Here is a 17566-nt window from a genome sequence, read left to right as displayed (position 1 = left end):
CTCTTACTATATTACTCCCATTGCTGTATATTTGAGCCAAAAAGAGGAGTGTGCTTTTGATCTTATTCTTTCCTATTTGCATTTGCTTCTTCAACTTAGTCTTAAGTGAAGAAAATGTATCCTGTCTCCCAAACATGAGAGTTTATTCAGATCCCTTATTCAGAAACTGAATATCCTTTAAAGAGTCAATCCCTGAAAATGAACCATTATTATTAATATTAGTCTCATTTTCATGAAAACTCCAGTTCTTTCTTTCTTGTTATATTTTAAGCTCTCTCAGGCAATAATTGTTTATTTTGTTCTTATTTACAGTGCTGTAATGTTCCTGGTACTTAAATAAAAAAAATACGTTCTTGTGATGTCTAATAAAACATGAAACTTGCTAACTAGAAATGCTTATTTTTACCATCAGCTTATTCTCCACCAATGGAAAATCATATACTCTCTGGAAACAATGGCACTTTAGAGTACAAGGCATCCCTGGCCCCTATCTCACCAGGAAGATACTCACCCATTCCAAAGCACATGCTTGTGGAGGATGACTACACCAGGTCAGATGCTTCTCCTTATTTGTTACCTTTCATGACAATTGCAAAGGACATAGGTAAAGCATTCAGTGCATCTGAAATAGAATACAGCATATAGTTCTTTTTACTCATCTTCAAGGGAAGATGAATTGAAACTGTTACAGGTACGAAAACCACTAAGAGAAAGATCACAGAAATGAATTCTGACTGGAGGTCCATGTTGTCTGGGTGCAATCCCACACAAGTTCCTAAACACCATGGCTGCACTAGAACAGCCTGGCACTGAGCAAAATATCCTACTTCTTAACACAACTAGGAGATCTCAGAATCAGTGACTCGTCCGGCTCACTGCACTTAGGGGTGGAGGGATGTATGGCATTTGTACCGTTCTGTGTGATGGTACCAGTCTGTGACGGTTACCACCAAAAGGTCCAGATTGTTTATTTTAGTGAAAGGGAGGTTGAAATATACTGTGTACACACATTGAAATTAATGTTATGGAGAGAAAACACTATGGGAAAAGAAAAAATGTTTAAACGGGCTGCAATTAAATAAAGGAGGGAAACTGTCAAAAGTTTCTGAACCATCATAATATGAAAGAGTTTTCTGTGAGAGCATAGAGGTTAAAAGGAAACTGTTTATGCAGTGGCACTTGATACGTTAATGCAAGGGGTTCTTTGGTGTGATTATCGGCAAAATGAACCTGGAAATTTCTATTAATCTTTAGGAAATACAGTAGCAGAATTGTATCTATGTAGTTGATTTCCACCTAGGAGAGATATATAGGAAAATGCTGGGGAGGTTCTTTTATGCCTTATATTAGATGAACATGAACGTCACTGATGAGACAGTGTGTATTTATCTTTTTGTTTGAAGAGTGCTACCTTCACCTAGAAGACAGCACTTGTTCAGTTTGTAACATGAGCCCTCATTATAATGTCTAATGTCACAGAAAATGAGAAATTATCTCTTTTCTGTGCAAGGAGGGGACTGTTCTGATTCTCTAACCTGACCTGCTGTGTTTCGCAAGCCAAAGAGTCTCATCCACTTATGTACTCGTCAGCTTCATAACTTGTTAATTTGCATTTCATTCTTCTTGTTGCACATGATTACAATCTCAAGCCAGTTAACTTGTTGGATCAGACAGATTCAGACTAACTAAATCATGATACAGTATTTAATCAGGACATAAATGTGCGGAAACCACACCTTGCGTCCCTGTTTTGGCTAAGAGAATTTCTACTTTGTTTTGATTGAGGATGAAAAGCTGCAGTTGTTTTCCTTCAACTTATGAGACATTCAATTAGGATGAATTTTCTCCAAAGGGTTCCAAGAAGTTACATTTTTAATTAATAGTTAAAACATTGATTTCATTAAATTGTGCATCAAGGTTTTATTTGGTCTAAATAAAATAACTTTTTAAACACTCATGTATAGGAAGAATATCAGTATTACAGTATCTGGATTACAATGATGAAGGCTTTGTCAATAAGCCTGTATTGCTGAATTGTCTTCTTCTGCAATGAGATATCAGCACCATTATTACTGAGAAAGAGTTAGCAAAGTTTAAAAACAGAAAAGAAGTACAACCTTAAAACTAAATAATAGCTAAGGAGATCAAGAACTCCCTAAAAGTGAAGGAAGTAATCCTTAAAAGGGATAAGCTGCCCTGACAATTGAAAGACCATTTAAACAATTAAAAGGCTTGTACGGTAATGAAGTAGTCCTGTGTTTCTTTATCTTCCATGTAGCTGATTTTAACTTTTTAATTACTTCTACCAAAAAAAAGAAAAAATATAGAAGGGAAGGCGGTGACAGTCCTACGCAATAATTTAGCAGATATCCAGTAGAAAGCCTACTTGCTCAAAGAACCCTGCAGACGATGTATTGAAATTAGTTAGTGTGTCCTTTTGAGCTTTTTTTTTGGCATTTCTATCTTGATACTTTTAGTATGTTTTTAAACAAGTTAATTCTACTGGTTTAGCTCCTGAGAGCAAAATAAAGTACTGACACAGTCTGTTTCTTGACTGAGGTATTCACACCAATGTCCATTTTGTATCCATTTGAGGGCAAAAATGAATGGCTGAGAAGTTGTGTGTATTCTGTGAAACAATCCTCTCTTACGTTCTTTTTCCTATCTGGTTTCCAAATTAGTGGGTTGTCTAATGAAGGTCTGATATCCAAATTCTTCTTGTGGCATTGGCACTATTGACTGGAGAGACTGACTCTAAAAGCATGACCTTCTGTGTCAGGTGTGTGGCACTGGAAGAAATAAGGGTGTCAAGTGATAGGAGCAGTCTCTGAATGCCACAGAGCAAATCAGATGGAAATCTCATATTTCTGAACAGGTGTTAACTTTGACCTATTGAAAAGGTGGAGGCTATTATGAACTTCATTTTATTAGTGATAATAGCCTATATGCTACACTGATATCCAGGCAACAAAAGCACAAAGAGAAAATTAATGTAGTCATAATACAAATGACACTTCTTGCCATTGCATTTCCTCACTGGACATACATCATACAGCACTCTCGGAGAGACACCCAAACAAGAGCCAGAGACCAGTTTTCTCCTCTGACTACGACAACTAAGAAGCTCTGACCTTTAAAACCAGATGATTTAACCCTTGAATGCTGCCGAGACTGTTTTTTTTTAATGTCTGTTTATCTATTTATTGTCTATTGATTCAAGAGGGACTGCTGAAAATGCAAGTTAATCTCACTGTGATTTTCACAGCTATAGACTGAGAGTAGTGAATGTACTCTCTCTGTCCAACGCCATAGGATTTGCTGATGAGTCTGCCATTAAAATAAGAAGATACTTAGAAAATCTTTGTTGCTGACCAGTTTAGAAAATCTTTTGGTAATTGAATTATCATATTGATAATTTTAGTAAAGCCTATAGATTCCTTAATTGCAGCATTTATAGTTAGGTTTTCTCACACAATGTTTTATAATTAAGATGTTTGCCAGCTACTGCAGTGCTATCCATTAAAACTACCTGGTTCTTGCTTTAATAGGTTTACAGGGCTAATTTAAATTGTGCTCGCATAAGGAAATTTATTACCCATGCAGTCTTGCAACACTTCTGGCATTTGTGCCAGCTGAAAATATTTGGAACAGTAACTTCTCCACTAAAAAAGGCTTTTGAAATTTTGAAATTCTTTGCATAAGTGATTCAAGTGAGGCTGATGACAAGCTTTCTTTTAACTTACTTGTGATAATGAATCTATCAGTAAAGTTTAATGGTTGAACATTCAACTCAGTTTGCCCACTTTCTCTTGCTTTTCTTTTTGCTTTGATATTTTTTGTTTGTTTGTTCCAGTTCTAAGGTCTTTTTACCTAAATACTTCTATTTTGCCTAACAAAAATAAGTGTTTCTATTGATAAAAAATTGTAATTTTTGCTCTAATATTGAATTTGTGTCTGAAAAAAATTCAGTATAAATTTTACTTGGTAAAACTCTGGGGGAAAATGGCCTAATCTGAGCACAAAGGATTAAAAAGTAACAAATCATCATCAACCACAAGTTTCAATGAAACTGGATGTTGTCTTTTAATTACTGAGCTTTTTGAGGTTGTGTGTATTATTGGTCCAAAATGCTATCAGTGATGAGCATAATTTATTTCTTGATTTTCTGGATTTATTTTAAATTCACTCAGGATGGAAATTTTGCCTTCCTGTATTTTTTATAAAAATTGTCACCTTTTCAATTTTAAATAAAATAACACAATTTCAAGTTAGTAGAATGTGGGATCAAAAGTGGATAAAAACTATATGGCAAGTAATTCTATCAGTACAATCATCATCAGGCTGAAAGTAAGATCTTGATTGTTTTAGTTTCTAGCAAGATTAAATTGTTGTGTGGGCAGTGCAGGGGATTCCTTGATTGTGTTTCTGACCATTTCCTGATGCTGCTAGAGGGGAGAAGCAGGATTAGTTCTCTGCTTGACCTGCTGCTTACAGCAAGGGAAGAACTAGTGTCAAAGGTGGTGATAAATAACAGCTGGGATCAGAGTGACCATGAGTTGGTTCAGTTCATGATTGAAAGGGAGTCTGGAAAGATATTCAGCAAGTTATGATTGTTAAGACTTCAGAAGAGCAGACTTCAGCCTTTTTGGAGAGTTGCTTAGCAAAATCTCTTGGGATGTTGCCACAGAAACATAGGGTCCATGAAAGATGGATGATTTCTAAATAAAACTTATTGAGAACTCAGAAAGGAACCATCCTGTTGAGCAGAAAGGAGGGGGATTCAGCAGAAGGCCTTTTTGGCTGAGCAAAGAGCTTTCTGATGACCTAAAATGAAAGATATCAGCAAGCATTGCTTGACTGCTTACTGACAAAATGAGAAAGCTGATTGATGTGAGCTAAGACTTAAAAGTGTCATAAAGGAAAACATAAAGTGGTTCTGTAGGTGCGTGCTACTTTGAAAAATAAAGGTAAAATCTGAGGAAGGAAAAAGGTTTTGAATAGGGGGCAAGACAATGTACTGGCAGATAATATAGAAAAAGCTGAAGCACTCAACTTCATCTTTGCCAGGCACTTAAGGGACCAGAAGGTAATTGGGATATTCAGCATAGATTTACTAAAAGCAATTTATATGCTTGTCTAGACCGGTTACTTTTCCCAATAAAATGAGTAGCTGCTTGGATGAGGTGAGAGGAGTGGCTGCCTATACCAAGCAGTGCCACAGCACAGGTGCTGCTCTGAGCAGGGATGTCTCTTTGCTGAGTGAAAACACAGCTAACTCCAAAGTCATACGTGGCCCATGTCATAACTCCCACAAACGTGCATGTGGAATCTGCTGTGGGGCACATGATGAGTCCTCTTCTCCACTAGTTGCCACAGGGAGTGGCTGCAAAGGTATTTGTCACACTTCCTTTGTGGGCAGGAGAAGCTATAACATAGGGAGCACCCTTTAAAACTCTTCTAACAGCCTCTCATCCAAACATAAGGAAGTGTTGGACGAACATGGACAACTAAGCATAGCTGGAAAGAAGATATGATTTGTAATGGTTTGGAAACCTCCTGGATAGTCTTTTGGGTATCTCCTGGATTGTATGCTGTATTACCTTGCTCGATAGCCTTCTCCCAGCATGGATGTTCTAGTTTGCACACAACGATTTTAGTAAGGCTTTTGACACAGTCTCCCACAGCACTCTGAAAGCTGGGGAAGAGTGGACTAAAAGAAGAGAGTGGGTTGGGAACTGACTTAACCACTAGGCTCAAAGGGTAATGATCATCCCTTGACATCTGTTGGGTGGTCAATGATGAGCAGAGTAGCTCAGGATACCTGGAGTATCAGTGAATATCTTCATCAATGACCTAGATCATGACACACAGTGCACCCTCAGCAAATTTGCAGAGGATAATAAATTAGGAGGGAGTGGTTAACATGACAAATGGTAGAGCTGTATTCTAGAGGGATCTTGATATACCTGGGGACTTGGCCAGAAGAAATCTCATTAAGTTCAATAAGAAGTCTGCATCTCAGGTGAAAGAGCTGCACGTGCTTGTACAGGCCATGAAACAAACATCTGAATTACAGCTTCATTGAAAATGACCTGGAGGTTACTGCAGACACCAAGCTGAACATGGACCCTGGAGCACACTCTCACTACAAGTCAGGTAATCAGCACACCAGGCTATCTTAGGAGAAACATGGTCAGCAGGAAAAGAGGTTATTTCTAGAAGACTGTGACCGATTCACATTCTTTGACTTTAAGAGCTGTGGAGATGGTCCAGCAGGTTCTCAGAGCCCTAGATCACATGGACGTTAGAGGGGTGTTGAGGGAGCTGGGATTTGTTTAATGTTGTGAAGAGGAGATTAAGGGGCAATGTAAGAGCACCCTATAAGTACTCAGTAGCAAAGATGATGCAACCAAACTCTTCTTAGTAGAGAAGAGAAGCACTAATGGCCACAAGCTCTGGCTTTGGGGATTCTGATTTCAGTTTGAGAAGGAATTAAAACACCGGATGGGTGGAATAGTGCTGGAGTAGTGCTTGCTTAGAAAGGTTGTGAAATATCCACCCTTTGAGATTTTTAAGATTTGACTAGGTAAAATTATGGCTGATCTAATGTTGTCAATAATCCTAATTCATGCACAGGATTGAATCAGATGACCTACAGAGATGCTTTCCAACCAAATTTTCTATGGCAGTAGGAAGAAAAAAATAAAAGTTTGTTTGCTTGTTTGTTTGTTTGTTTGTTTTAGTTGTTTTGTGGAACATTTATTACTAATACAGCTGAGAGAGATGTCACAATTTTCCCTTTGGCATATTTCTGCCTTCCTATTTCTAGAAATATTGAAATTACAGCCTAAAAATCCTGCAGCTTTTAGGTGTTCTTTTCTTCTGTCTTTAGTGAACAACATCAGGAGAAAAGACCCATAAAAATAAAGAACTACCATCTTAAGATTTTATTTCCTTTTTAGGTTCATAAAATGGTAGCATCAAACTTCTGTGCTTCAGCTGATAAAAAATTCACTTTAACATTTAACTCTGGTTAGATATTAAAGATTCATAGATGAAAAAGCTGAGTTATATGTTTTGCTGTGGAAAGCATGTTTGATTTTTTTTTCATGCATTTTTGCAAAATAGCATTTTCTAGGTGGGGAGGAAGTGGTGGGAATTGGAAGGGAGAAAAAGCAGAACCAGTAAATTGAAGTCTCAGGAGATCTGTTTCTCTGTATTGAAAGTAGCATTCCTCAATTTTTCTTGTTTACTTGTCTAAACTTGCTAGTTGAATTGACAATATTTTATGGAAACACTTTTAAATTTCTATTCATACACAGATTTGACTTTTCAGTATTAAACCATTACAACTAATATTATGGTTTCTGTGTTATAAAACTGTCAGTAACGATGGTTTTTGGAAGCACAGCAATGGGATAAAAGAACTGCAGCTTTTAGCAATTAGTCCTGAAAACTGTTCTTTGGGATCTTTACTGAGTTGACTTAGATCATCCACTAACAAGATATTCTGCATGTTTTTAAAGTGTACATTTGCTGAAAAGGGTTAGCTGCATTTCCTTCAAGTCTTTGGGTGGGTACATAGTTTAAACTCGTGTCTCCCAGTCAACAAAGATCTTCGCTTGCTGTAGGTAGAACTTTCAACTGTTGAATTTTACACCATGTTTTTGACCTGATGTTACCACACGTGTGATGAGTAAAGATATGTAAAAGTCCACTGTTAGAGCTATATGAACATGACAAGTAATTATGAGCTCTCAACAGTCATTCACCATGCCCTAAAGAAAATAAACTATATGTAGTAATATGGGAAGACTGATAATGCCTTTTGTTTATTCTTCTTATTAAATAACTTGTAAATTTGGCAGATTAAATGTTCAAGTTAATATTTTAATGCTCATGTTTTGCCTGGGGCTGGATTTTTTATCTAGGGATAGCAAAGGTTTTATAACTGTTTTGCTTTAAAATTTAGTGTAAATTATATCTGTTATTTTTAAAGTAATTTTAATTAACGACTATTATTATAAAATTAAATTGCATTTTGTTTTAACCATACCAATTTGGTCATTTAAAGGGATGGAGAGAGAATTATATACCTTAGTTCATGTTCTATTCTATTCTATGTTAAAAATTGCTGTGATATTATATTTTAAATACCGTAATATTCCATGCAAACCTTCAGAGTATTAAATTATGGGAGCTGATGAAACTGAATCCATACAGTATTTCTACTCTATTTATGAAAATCTATCTAAAAGCTGACATATATAAGTCTTTGGAAAAACTGCAGTTCATTTATCCTCCAAAATGTATTTAATATTTTTTAATATTAAATATGTATTTAATAGTTTTATTTGCAGTAAAACTCTTTCAGATTCCACACACTGCAGTATATCAAAGCTTCTCACAATTTTGTCATGCTGACTAGATTGTTTAAAAAAATCCAGCAAAATTGAGCACAGCATTACGTGGCCAAAGCTAATTTTTCTCTCTACTTATTTCTTCCATTCCTTTCTGACACAGAGACATAGTCAGGAGTCATTCTGTTCTGTGCTCTGAATGCCCTGTACTGTTAGATTTAACAATGAAGGGACTGGAGGAATAGGGCTAGTGTGTTTGACAAAAGATTATGGTGAGACTGGGTGTGAAAATGAGGGAGAACTGGTGTGTGAGAAAGGAAATCACAAGAAGGGAAGACTGGTATTTAATCAGGGAAGAAGATTTGGATTTGGAAAGGGAATTCTTAACAAAACAGAACATAACTGAAAAATAGGTGAAGAGGGATGAAGAAGCAATGGAGAAGGGCAGAAATGGATGTCAAGACTACTGAACCAGAAAATCCTTCAGACAGTAGACATGAGGTTTGGAATAATCAATAGTTGTGCAAGAAGACTAGGGCAAGGAACAGAGATAGAGAGCAGGTGGGAAAAGTTGCTGATATGGTGCTGGCAGGCTCAGGCTCAGCCATCTCTTTCTCCAGAAAAATGGAGAAGAACACAAGGTTTCTGGGGTTTGCATGATGCACGTTTGATCCCAGCGGGCTGTCTGTCATGATAGCTCATGTGCATTGTCTGTCTGTCTGGAGGATGCCAGCCTGCTGCTGCTACAGGTTACTCACCAGTAACTCAAAAGTAGAGTTCTCGTGCTCTAGGTGTTAAGTTGGTGACTTTGCTGATGATTACATTGAGTTCAATATGGTGTCCCAGAATAGAATTTCTTTCTTGGTTTAGTCTTTGATCAATCTAAGAACTTATTAAAAAAAAAATTAAAAGAACACTGTTTGAGTTACACATTAAATGTTAAGTTAAGGAAAGAAAAAAAATGGTTTTTTTTGTAAGTCCTTAAATTGTACCCTTGGTGAAATACATTCCTTAGATTGAAGCATGCAATTGCTAACTTGCAATGCAGCTATTTTATATTATGTGTATTTAATACACAAATTTGATTTTAACTGGTTGTTAAACTTTACAGATGCATAATTGTCAGGCTATTTTTTTTGTTATTGAAATTTATTTTAAGCATAACAAGTCTTGACTTGGGAGAATAATTTATATTAAAGTAAAAATTTAGTTATTGTCAAGTCACCAGATAATCTGTTATTCCTGAGTTATCCTTGCATATTTAAACAGGCCTGTCAGAGATCCCCAAGTAATAGGATTTGACTGTTTCTAATACATCTAGTGGAATCTGCTTAGAACTTAACACTTATAAAAAAAATTAATCAAATTTTAGAATCTGCTTTAGTGCTTGTATGGAGATTTTTGAAATGAAATAGTAATATTGGCAGTGATAATACACACAGAAATTGTAAGTAAAATTCAACAGTGCACAAAGGAAAAAGATAACCTTAATTACATACTACATATATCATGTATTGTTTATCATGGACATGAACTCTTACAGCAGTTCTTACCACTTAAGAAAGACACCTTGGGGTGACTGTGATTAGTTCTGTGACATTGTCAGCTCAAGTACTCAAGATCAATCAAGAAGGCAATTAGGAATGAAAATAGGATCTGATAGGAAAGGACAGGAGTGCAAAATATAATAGTTTTCTCTATGAATCTGTCGTGCATCCAAGTCTTGAACACTACATGGAGACAGCTGGAAAAACCTCCCGAAGAGGGTGACAGAGATGAGCAGGGCTATAGCATGGTTTCCAGGGGAAGATAAATAAGAAATAATTCCAGCAGAGAAAAAAGATGTCAGAGAGAGATAGAGCAGATATCTTTGAAAGAACCCATGGCAAAGAGAAAGCAACAGGCAAGTACTATTAGCACTTTCTTACAACTCAGGGATTTTACAATGCATTGCCAAATTTAAAATATAGAAAATGGAAGTTTTTAAAATGTTACCATATGTTATCTATGTCCAACCAAGTAACAGGCTTACAGTACACCAAGGTAGAGCTTTCTGGATGTATCACGATCGATTTGTGAGGTTCAGTGCCACAGGGTGTCATGAAGCCTAAGAATATAAAAATGTTCAAATATGTGTGAGAATAAGACCTGATTCATGGTGGACAGGCTACTGGCTACAATTTCATTGGATTTAGTTTATGGTCCATGTGGTCCTTGGTGATTTTCAGCAGCTGAGCAGGGAAGGGCTGTTCTTTACTGGCCTTATTTCCTAAATAGTCAGTGCAAGGGACTAGGACCTTTGATCTGACAGTCTCACCATTCCTATGGTGAACCTTCTTTTCCATTACTGCAATAGAAAATTTTTTTTTTTCAAATTAGGCAGTCATTTCACTTTCTAATTCCTAATGGCTAAAAACAATGAGTGTAGAATTGGATGTAGAATAATAAGTTCTAAATTATGCTTATGCTTTCTTGTAGACTGTTTCATTTGAAAACTCCATTAAAGTGTTAAAGTAGTATTGTTAAGAGGAACAAGGCAATCCTTACTCTCCAGTACTGTGCTAAAAAATCACTTGTTTTGCTGTTATAGAAAATGTTAAGGCATATGAAAATAAGAGTTAATAATGGAAAAGCTGAAAAATTATTAATCGTAGAATTTTCAGGTAGAAAAAAGGTACTGTACTTCTATATTTTCTTCCAGCTCTTCACATTCCTTTTTTTGTCTTTCATCAAGTTGAAATAAACATGTCATATCAGTCATTTGGTCTCATTTAAATTACCAGGACACAACTTATGGAATAAAATCAACTCTCAGTTCTAATTTACCCTATTGAACAATAAGGTATGTGATTTTCCTAGGGAAAAAAAGGAAGTTGGAAACTTGTAGCATTGGGAGATTTTTTCTCAGATTGAATTTAATGTTTCCTGGCTATAGCCCTGCATACTCATATGCTATGAGAGTTTAGCTGGTTTCTTTCCATGTCATAAAAGGTTTTAAAATGTTTTAAAAACTGAAACCGTTAACGTTTAATGTGCTATGTGTTGGCAACTGAAGCCTTCCAAACGGGATTCTGCAATTAAAAAAAAAAGTTAATTTTAAATTGAGGACCCTGAATGATGGTGAGGAGAGAATGGTTTTTAATAATTCCATTTTCTTATAACTTCTGTTGTGCAATTAAGTCAGCCTGAAACAATAACAGAATGATGATCTAAAGAAGGAATAATGAGGACTACAAACAACTAGGAAGATTTGCTTTCTTTATACAATCTGTTATGAAATAAATAAATAAAACCAGTGTCAGATCAATTTTCTACCTCCCACTGTTACTGTTAGCTTTTCCACCAATTAGTTCCACCTTTCTGTGGGAATTGTGCCTTATTGCTGTTAGGTCTGTAATGAATAATTCCAGCTTCATGCTACCGTTTAAAATCTTACCTTTGGTGTTAAGTGACTCAATTCTCTGTCCTATGAATTGAACTATTTACGGAGGCATGTTCAAGCCATGCTATGCTTACTTTCACAGTTTACATTTTCTGTTGCCTTTCCTTTGCTATTATATGTCTCATTCTCATGCTGACATAATTATTGCTGTACATCCAGACCTACTAGTTGCTGCTTTCACTTATCACAAAACTTGGTTTTTAGCTCACTGATAAAGACAGTGATAATGTATGTTTGTCACTAAATAAACGGTTTAAAGGCAGAAAGGGAGCAGATCTGCTAAAGAAGAAGTTGTGGCAGTAGTTACTTATTTTTCAGAGTAGGCCCATATTACATAATTACCCTTTAAAAGAGATATTACAATTATCCAAGATGTATATTGTTAATATTCACTCATTTGGCATTTTAAGGGGATTTTTTGCATAAGTATTAACAAAAATTAAGATAATGGACAGAAGAAATTCCATCATGTAGTTCTTTGTTCTTCCTCATTATAAAAATTACAAAAACTGCTTAGTGTTTATTTTTAAATAAAACCTCTGAAGCTGTACCTGCTGTACCTGAAAGTGATGCAATTGCACATAAGTTAGAGTGAATCTGTCATTAAATTATTTATATCTAGCCTTTACACTTTTCTTAAAGCATGCTAAATGACCTGTTACGTGTTTTTAAATTCATTTGAAGAATTAATGCATCATAAAATAAGGCATCAATGTTTATGTTCAGTCTGACTCCTTTTTGCAAGAAAAGTTGAGGTGACCTTGACTGTATTTTTTCAGAATAGCACATTAGAAACTCTTTCTAAATAACATTCTCATTATCCCATGCTTTGAGAGAAGACAATCTGTTTCTGTCATAGCACTAGAGAAGATGTGCAAGACAGGATTTACCAGCTGGGCTGATCCCTTTGGAAAAATGTTCTTTCTTCTTTCTGTGAGGAGAAATATAAATGACAAGAGAAAATGCTGCATTACAATTATTTAATGAAGCTGGATCTTTATAATTTTTTTTTTAAATACGAGATTGATGTCTTACAAAGTAGGCAGATACTATTGTAGTTTATTATTACTATTATTATTATTATTATTATTATTATTGTACTTTGCCATAGAGAAGGGGAAGAAAATCAGGAGGATATTTGAAGACAAGCTGTTGCAGCAAGTATCTCGTATTACTTTAAGTGATTAGTGACCTACATGGAACACAGTTTTTATGACCAGGACAGTGATCTGGCCCATATATTTTATGCATTCTTCTACTTTATATTTTTTATCCCAGCTTTCAAATATTTTTGAATTATTTAATTCATATTTACTAAACCAAATTGAGAGAGAAAATAACTTTATACTGATCTGAGCTGGACCCTGGATGTTACATATTGCTGTTTTTCTGTCAAGTTCTTGCTTTTCTGTGCCAATAAAATATGCGGTCAGAGCCCAGCTACGCAGCTGATAGCTGCTAGCATATTCATCTGAATAGTGTGAAGGTATCTGATTAGTATGAAGGGATCTACTAAAGGAGCAGTGCAGTATGGGATCTCAATGACCTTGAACAGGGTAGTATCTGATGAGAAATAGGTGGGTATGGTAATCTCAGACCATTTCATAGGCCTTACAGGAAATGCACTTTTAACTGGAATTAACTGATACCCTGAATCCTATTCTAACTCAAGAGTCCAACAAAGAGTCCGAGTTTTAAAAGGATAAGTATGAATTCATTTTCTTAACCTTAAGACCTCTCTCTTCTACTCAAATACGGGTTATGCTGTTAACTAGGTCATGGTATCACTTATATAATACCAATGAGTAGAGGGTTTTATAATCAGTGCTGTGACTTGTTCCAGTTCCCTGTTATCTTACCACCTGGCAAGAGGGACTTTGTGTTTATATTTGAAGGACTAATTTGGTCTCAGTATCTAGGTAGATGTTGAATGTTTAAGTTCATTTTGCTTTTGCAAGCAGTTTGTAACTGTCAATTAACAAAGAAATCCCTCATATCTCTCCATCTCTCTGGCATGATTTGTGTCTCAGCACAAGGTTGGATTGTCACTCACTGATGACTCAGTGTAGTTTGAGCATTCACGGTATATCCAAGGGGTAGCAACACTCTCATGTCATGTACAACTCAGAGGAGACAGTTAACTTGGATATAGGAAGATAACAAGTTGTTCGTGGACTGGTTAGTGTTTTAAGCCATGGAGAAATCTACAGTTTTTATTCATTTTCCTGCAGCGGGGCAATATTTCTTTAATTTTCTTAGTAGGTATCATTTATATTTGATATTTATACTTGTTCTTTCTTATATTGCTTAAAAGCAAAAGTGGTTTCTGAGGGAATAAAAGACAGTATTGGACAAAAGTGAAATAGGAGTGGTTTTTGTCTCTGGATTTTATTTTTTGTGGTTTTTTTTTGTTTGTTTTGGGGGGGTTGTTTTGTTTTCTTTTGTATTGAAAGCAGCAATTGATTTAGTTAATAAATTATTACATCCAACCCTCTGAAACAAGTGCAAAATATCCTGATAAAAAATGATTGCAACTTTCAATATTTTTAAAGGGATTTTACTAAATGCTTGACAGAATGCTTTATAACCAGATGAGTTACAGCTTTGCTATTTTTCTATTTGGTAATCTTAAATTGCCATTTTTTTGGCTGTAAAGTTTTCCCTGGGAAAGTCAGGCACAGAGAGTTCTCAAATTATGTGTCAGATTGCTATGAATAATGTTATTAACATTGAGTGAGACCAATTTTTGAAGTAGCTACTTCTTTTCCCCCAGAGGACAAACCTAGAAGCTAAAAACAAAGGAAATTAAGTTCTCTGTATCTGCCAGCAAATCCATGACTGTAATAAATTCTGGTACCTGTGAAACTCACAGCACAACCCACACCCATGTGAGGCACAGTGCAGCCAGAAGAACAAAAAAGTTCCTTAACTTCTTGACCTTGTGTTATTTTCAGGCTTCTGAAATAAATTTCCATCTAGCTAATACTGTGTTATGGTGATTAAAGACAGTGGCATACCCTGGATCTTCTGGCAGAAGCAAGCATATGACAGCAATTGCATCTTGGCACTCTTTAGAGCAGAAATGATGAGTCAGGGTTCACTCTGCCAGTGGGCCCTGGTGTATCTGCTGGGGCCAAAAACGTAGTTGGAGAAGTGACATGGTGGAGATGTACTATGTATGTGGTGTGGGTTTTTTTGAAAACTGCTGGATGTCTCCTGTGGATCCCCGGCTGGTTGGTACTAAAGGCTGCGTTCCCTTCTCCCCTCTCCCAGGTGGCTCCTGGGAGGGCTGTGGTAAGTATTGACTCTCCCAGATGGGTGGCTGGAGAGAAATTTTGGGTTCAGGATCTTATTCGTTGTATCTAACTTCACAAGCTGCTGTCTGTAACTCGGAGCAGCATTGCAAGTGCAGTTGCAGTGGCCTTGTCAACGAGATCAACTGTTTCAGATGAGGTCTGCATAATCAGATTTTGAAGGCTGAATCTGAAAAGAGAGCAAAGAACTCTTGAAACGCAACAAATTGCCTGCCAATGAGATTAATTGCTCACACTGTTACCATCAGTGTTATTACAGAATATGGATCAATTTGACCACAACTCTACTTGCAAAGCCCCAGCTCACCGGGGCAGGAGTATGTTGTATTAAAAAGTAATATGTCCTTCATCTGTATCATACATTAATGGGTAAAAAATACTTCTTTTCAGATAATAAACATATTTTCTTCTATGCTGTACTCAAAATTAAGGTCACAGAAAGCTGTGTAAAAATAATACTGTTTGATTTAAAAATAAAAATAAAAAAGCAAAAAGCAGAGTATGTGGGAAAATTCTTCACTTTCTCCTCTTCAGAGATAATATATTCCTTTTCAGTGCCACACTTCCTATAGAGCAGTTTTATGGTCCACTTGTATTGTGTATATCTTTATATGCAGTTACTTGAATGCCATACTACTTTTACCAAATTCTAACGATTCCTTTAACAACACACTTTACTTGTCGGAAAATCCCTGCTGAAAAGGTCTTGACACATTTACTATGCATGCTTTTAAAATGATTGCTGTGTTTGCTCTATGTTCTCAGCAACTAATATGCACCTGATCTTTTACTCTTGTCTCTGTATCACCAGGCCTCCTGAACCTGTTTACAGCACTGTGAACAAACTGTGTGATAAACCACCTTCTCCTAGGCACTATTCCCCTGTCGAGTGTGACAAAAGCTTCCTTCTTACAGCTCCCTATCCCCACTACCACGTAGGCCTGCTCCCTGACTCTGAGATCACCAGGTACTGCATGCGCTTCTTCCTCACCTCCTTTGTTAGAGTGCATGAACATCACTGGATTTATCTCATAGTTTGCATCTTCACCATAGATCTTTTTTCTACAGCTTGTGCTTATTTTTAACCATGCTTTCACATCTGTACCACTGGAAGATATATGCTGCCTTGGTATATAATTTTGGTCATCCAAATCCAGTGATGAACACAGGCAATGTTTTGATCCATTGGAATGGTGCTCTAAAATAGGTTACATAATATGTATCACATTTTACAACTGAATTCGGTGTTTGTTTCTCTGTGAGTATGGAAGGTGACTAAGACTTCACTGAAAGTTATAGTAATTTATTTTGATTCAGTCACTTTATTTCTGTTTCATGCATACTTAATTCACTGAGCATCTTTAGGTTTATAGGGCAGCTGCCTAAGCCATTCAGAAGAAATAGAGCAAAAAATAATCACCTCCCTCATCAAATCAGTTAAGAATGCATCCAAAATTTAGCATTTCCGAGGCTAGCTGTGCTCTGAGAGGACAGTTAGTAAAACCTAAAATGATGAACATTTCCATAACTGAAATAATGGAAGACCTTCCTATAAAATATTCTCAGGGATTGCCTCCTCATAAATATTTAATAAATAAAAGTATGCTATCCAAAACCGTATGCTTCTATAACCCAGCTAATCTTCTATAGTCTACAATGATTGTAATAAATATTTTTATACAATATTTGGGAGATAGAGGAATATTTAGGCAAAAATTTTCAAGAGTATTTCATTTGTTAAGAAAAATTTATTATCTTTTATATTCTAAAGGAAAAGAAAAATAATTGTGTTTGGAGGTTTGATCACAGACATTTTCTACAGAAAATGTTTTTCAAAGCAAAGAGTAGTGTGGGAAGAGAAGAGCAGAAGTGTGTAAATGGAAAGTAAAATGGTAAACTGATGTAAGATACACTAACAGGAAAGAAACCCCAGGGATTAGGAAAACAGCTGTGAAAGACATTTCAATGCTATAAAATAGAAAGCTCCATTAAAAAAGCAATAAGACAAATACTAATGAATAATGTGACAGATGTGGCAAGACCACGCAGAAGATGTCAGTTTATTAGAATGAAAACACTGTAGCTTCTAGAATTTATAAAAGAAGCTTCATCATTGGTCAAAGTGCTTGGTCAAGCTGTTCAGGCCAATGCAAGTTTGAGCAAAATACATTGATTAGTACAATGTTATAAAAAGGTATAAATATTTGCACAAGGGTACCAGGAACTAACAGATCTACTCACAATATTATAATTTCTCTGCAAATATTACCTTAAATGGAATAACTGGGCAGAAATTGTAAAACTACTTCAGGTGTTTAGGTATAGTGTACAGTGACATATGAGTAATTTATCTGTGCATCACAGTGCTTTTGTGTGTTTAGAATGAAACAATGGAAGAGTTCATTACAGAAAGACTCTTAAAATGGTCCCTTTAGAAGGTCCAACTTGAA

General features: G+C 36.0%; 1 protein-coding gene across 23 annotated transcripts in view; it reads left to right on the top strand.

Annotated features, from left to right (window-relative positions):
* The window catches only part of DLG2 (discs large MAGUK scaffold protein 2), an 847901-nt gene that overhangs the window by 574285 nt on the left and 256050 nt on the right, over positions 1 to 17566 (top strand). For 18 of the 23 annotated variants that reach the window (XM_032678105.1, XM_032678098.1, XM_032678102.1 and 15 more), the window contains 2 exons: positions 413 to 551; positions 15928 to 16083. In XM_032678105.1, coding sequence (XP_032533996.1) covers positions 413 to 551; positions 15928 to 16083 — 295 coding nt within the window. The remainder of the gene's footprint in view (positions 1 to 412; positions 552 to 15927; positions 16084 to 17566) is intronic. The other 5 variants (XM_032678104.1, XM_032678114.1, XM_032678110.1 and 2 more) reach the window with 1 other exon arrangement.

This window comes from Chiroxiphia lanceolata, chromosome 2 (genome assembly GCF_009829145.1).
Source record: "Chiroxiphia lanceolata isolate bChiLan1 chromosome 2, bChiLan1.pri, whole genome shotgun sequence".
NCBI lineage: Eukaryota > Metazoa > Chordata > Aves > Passeriformes > Pipridae > Chiroxiphia > Chiroxiphia lanceolata.
The sequence above is the reverse complement of the archived record's forward strand: the minus strand, read 5'-3'. Positions and strand labels throughout refer to the sequence as shown.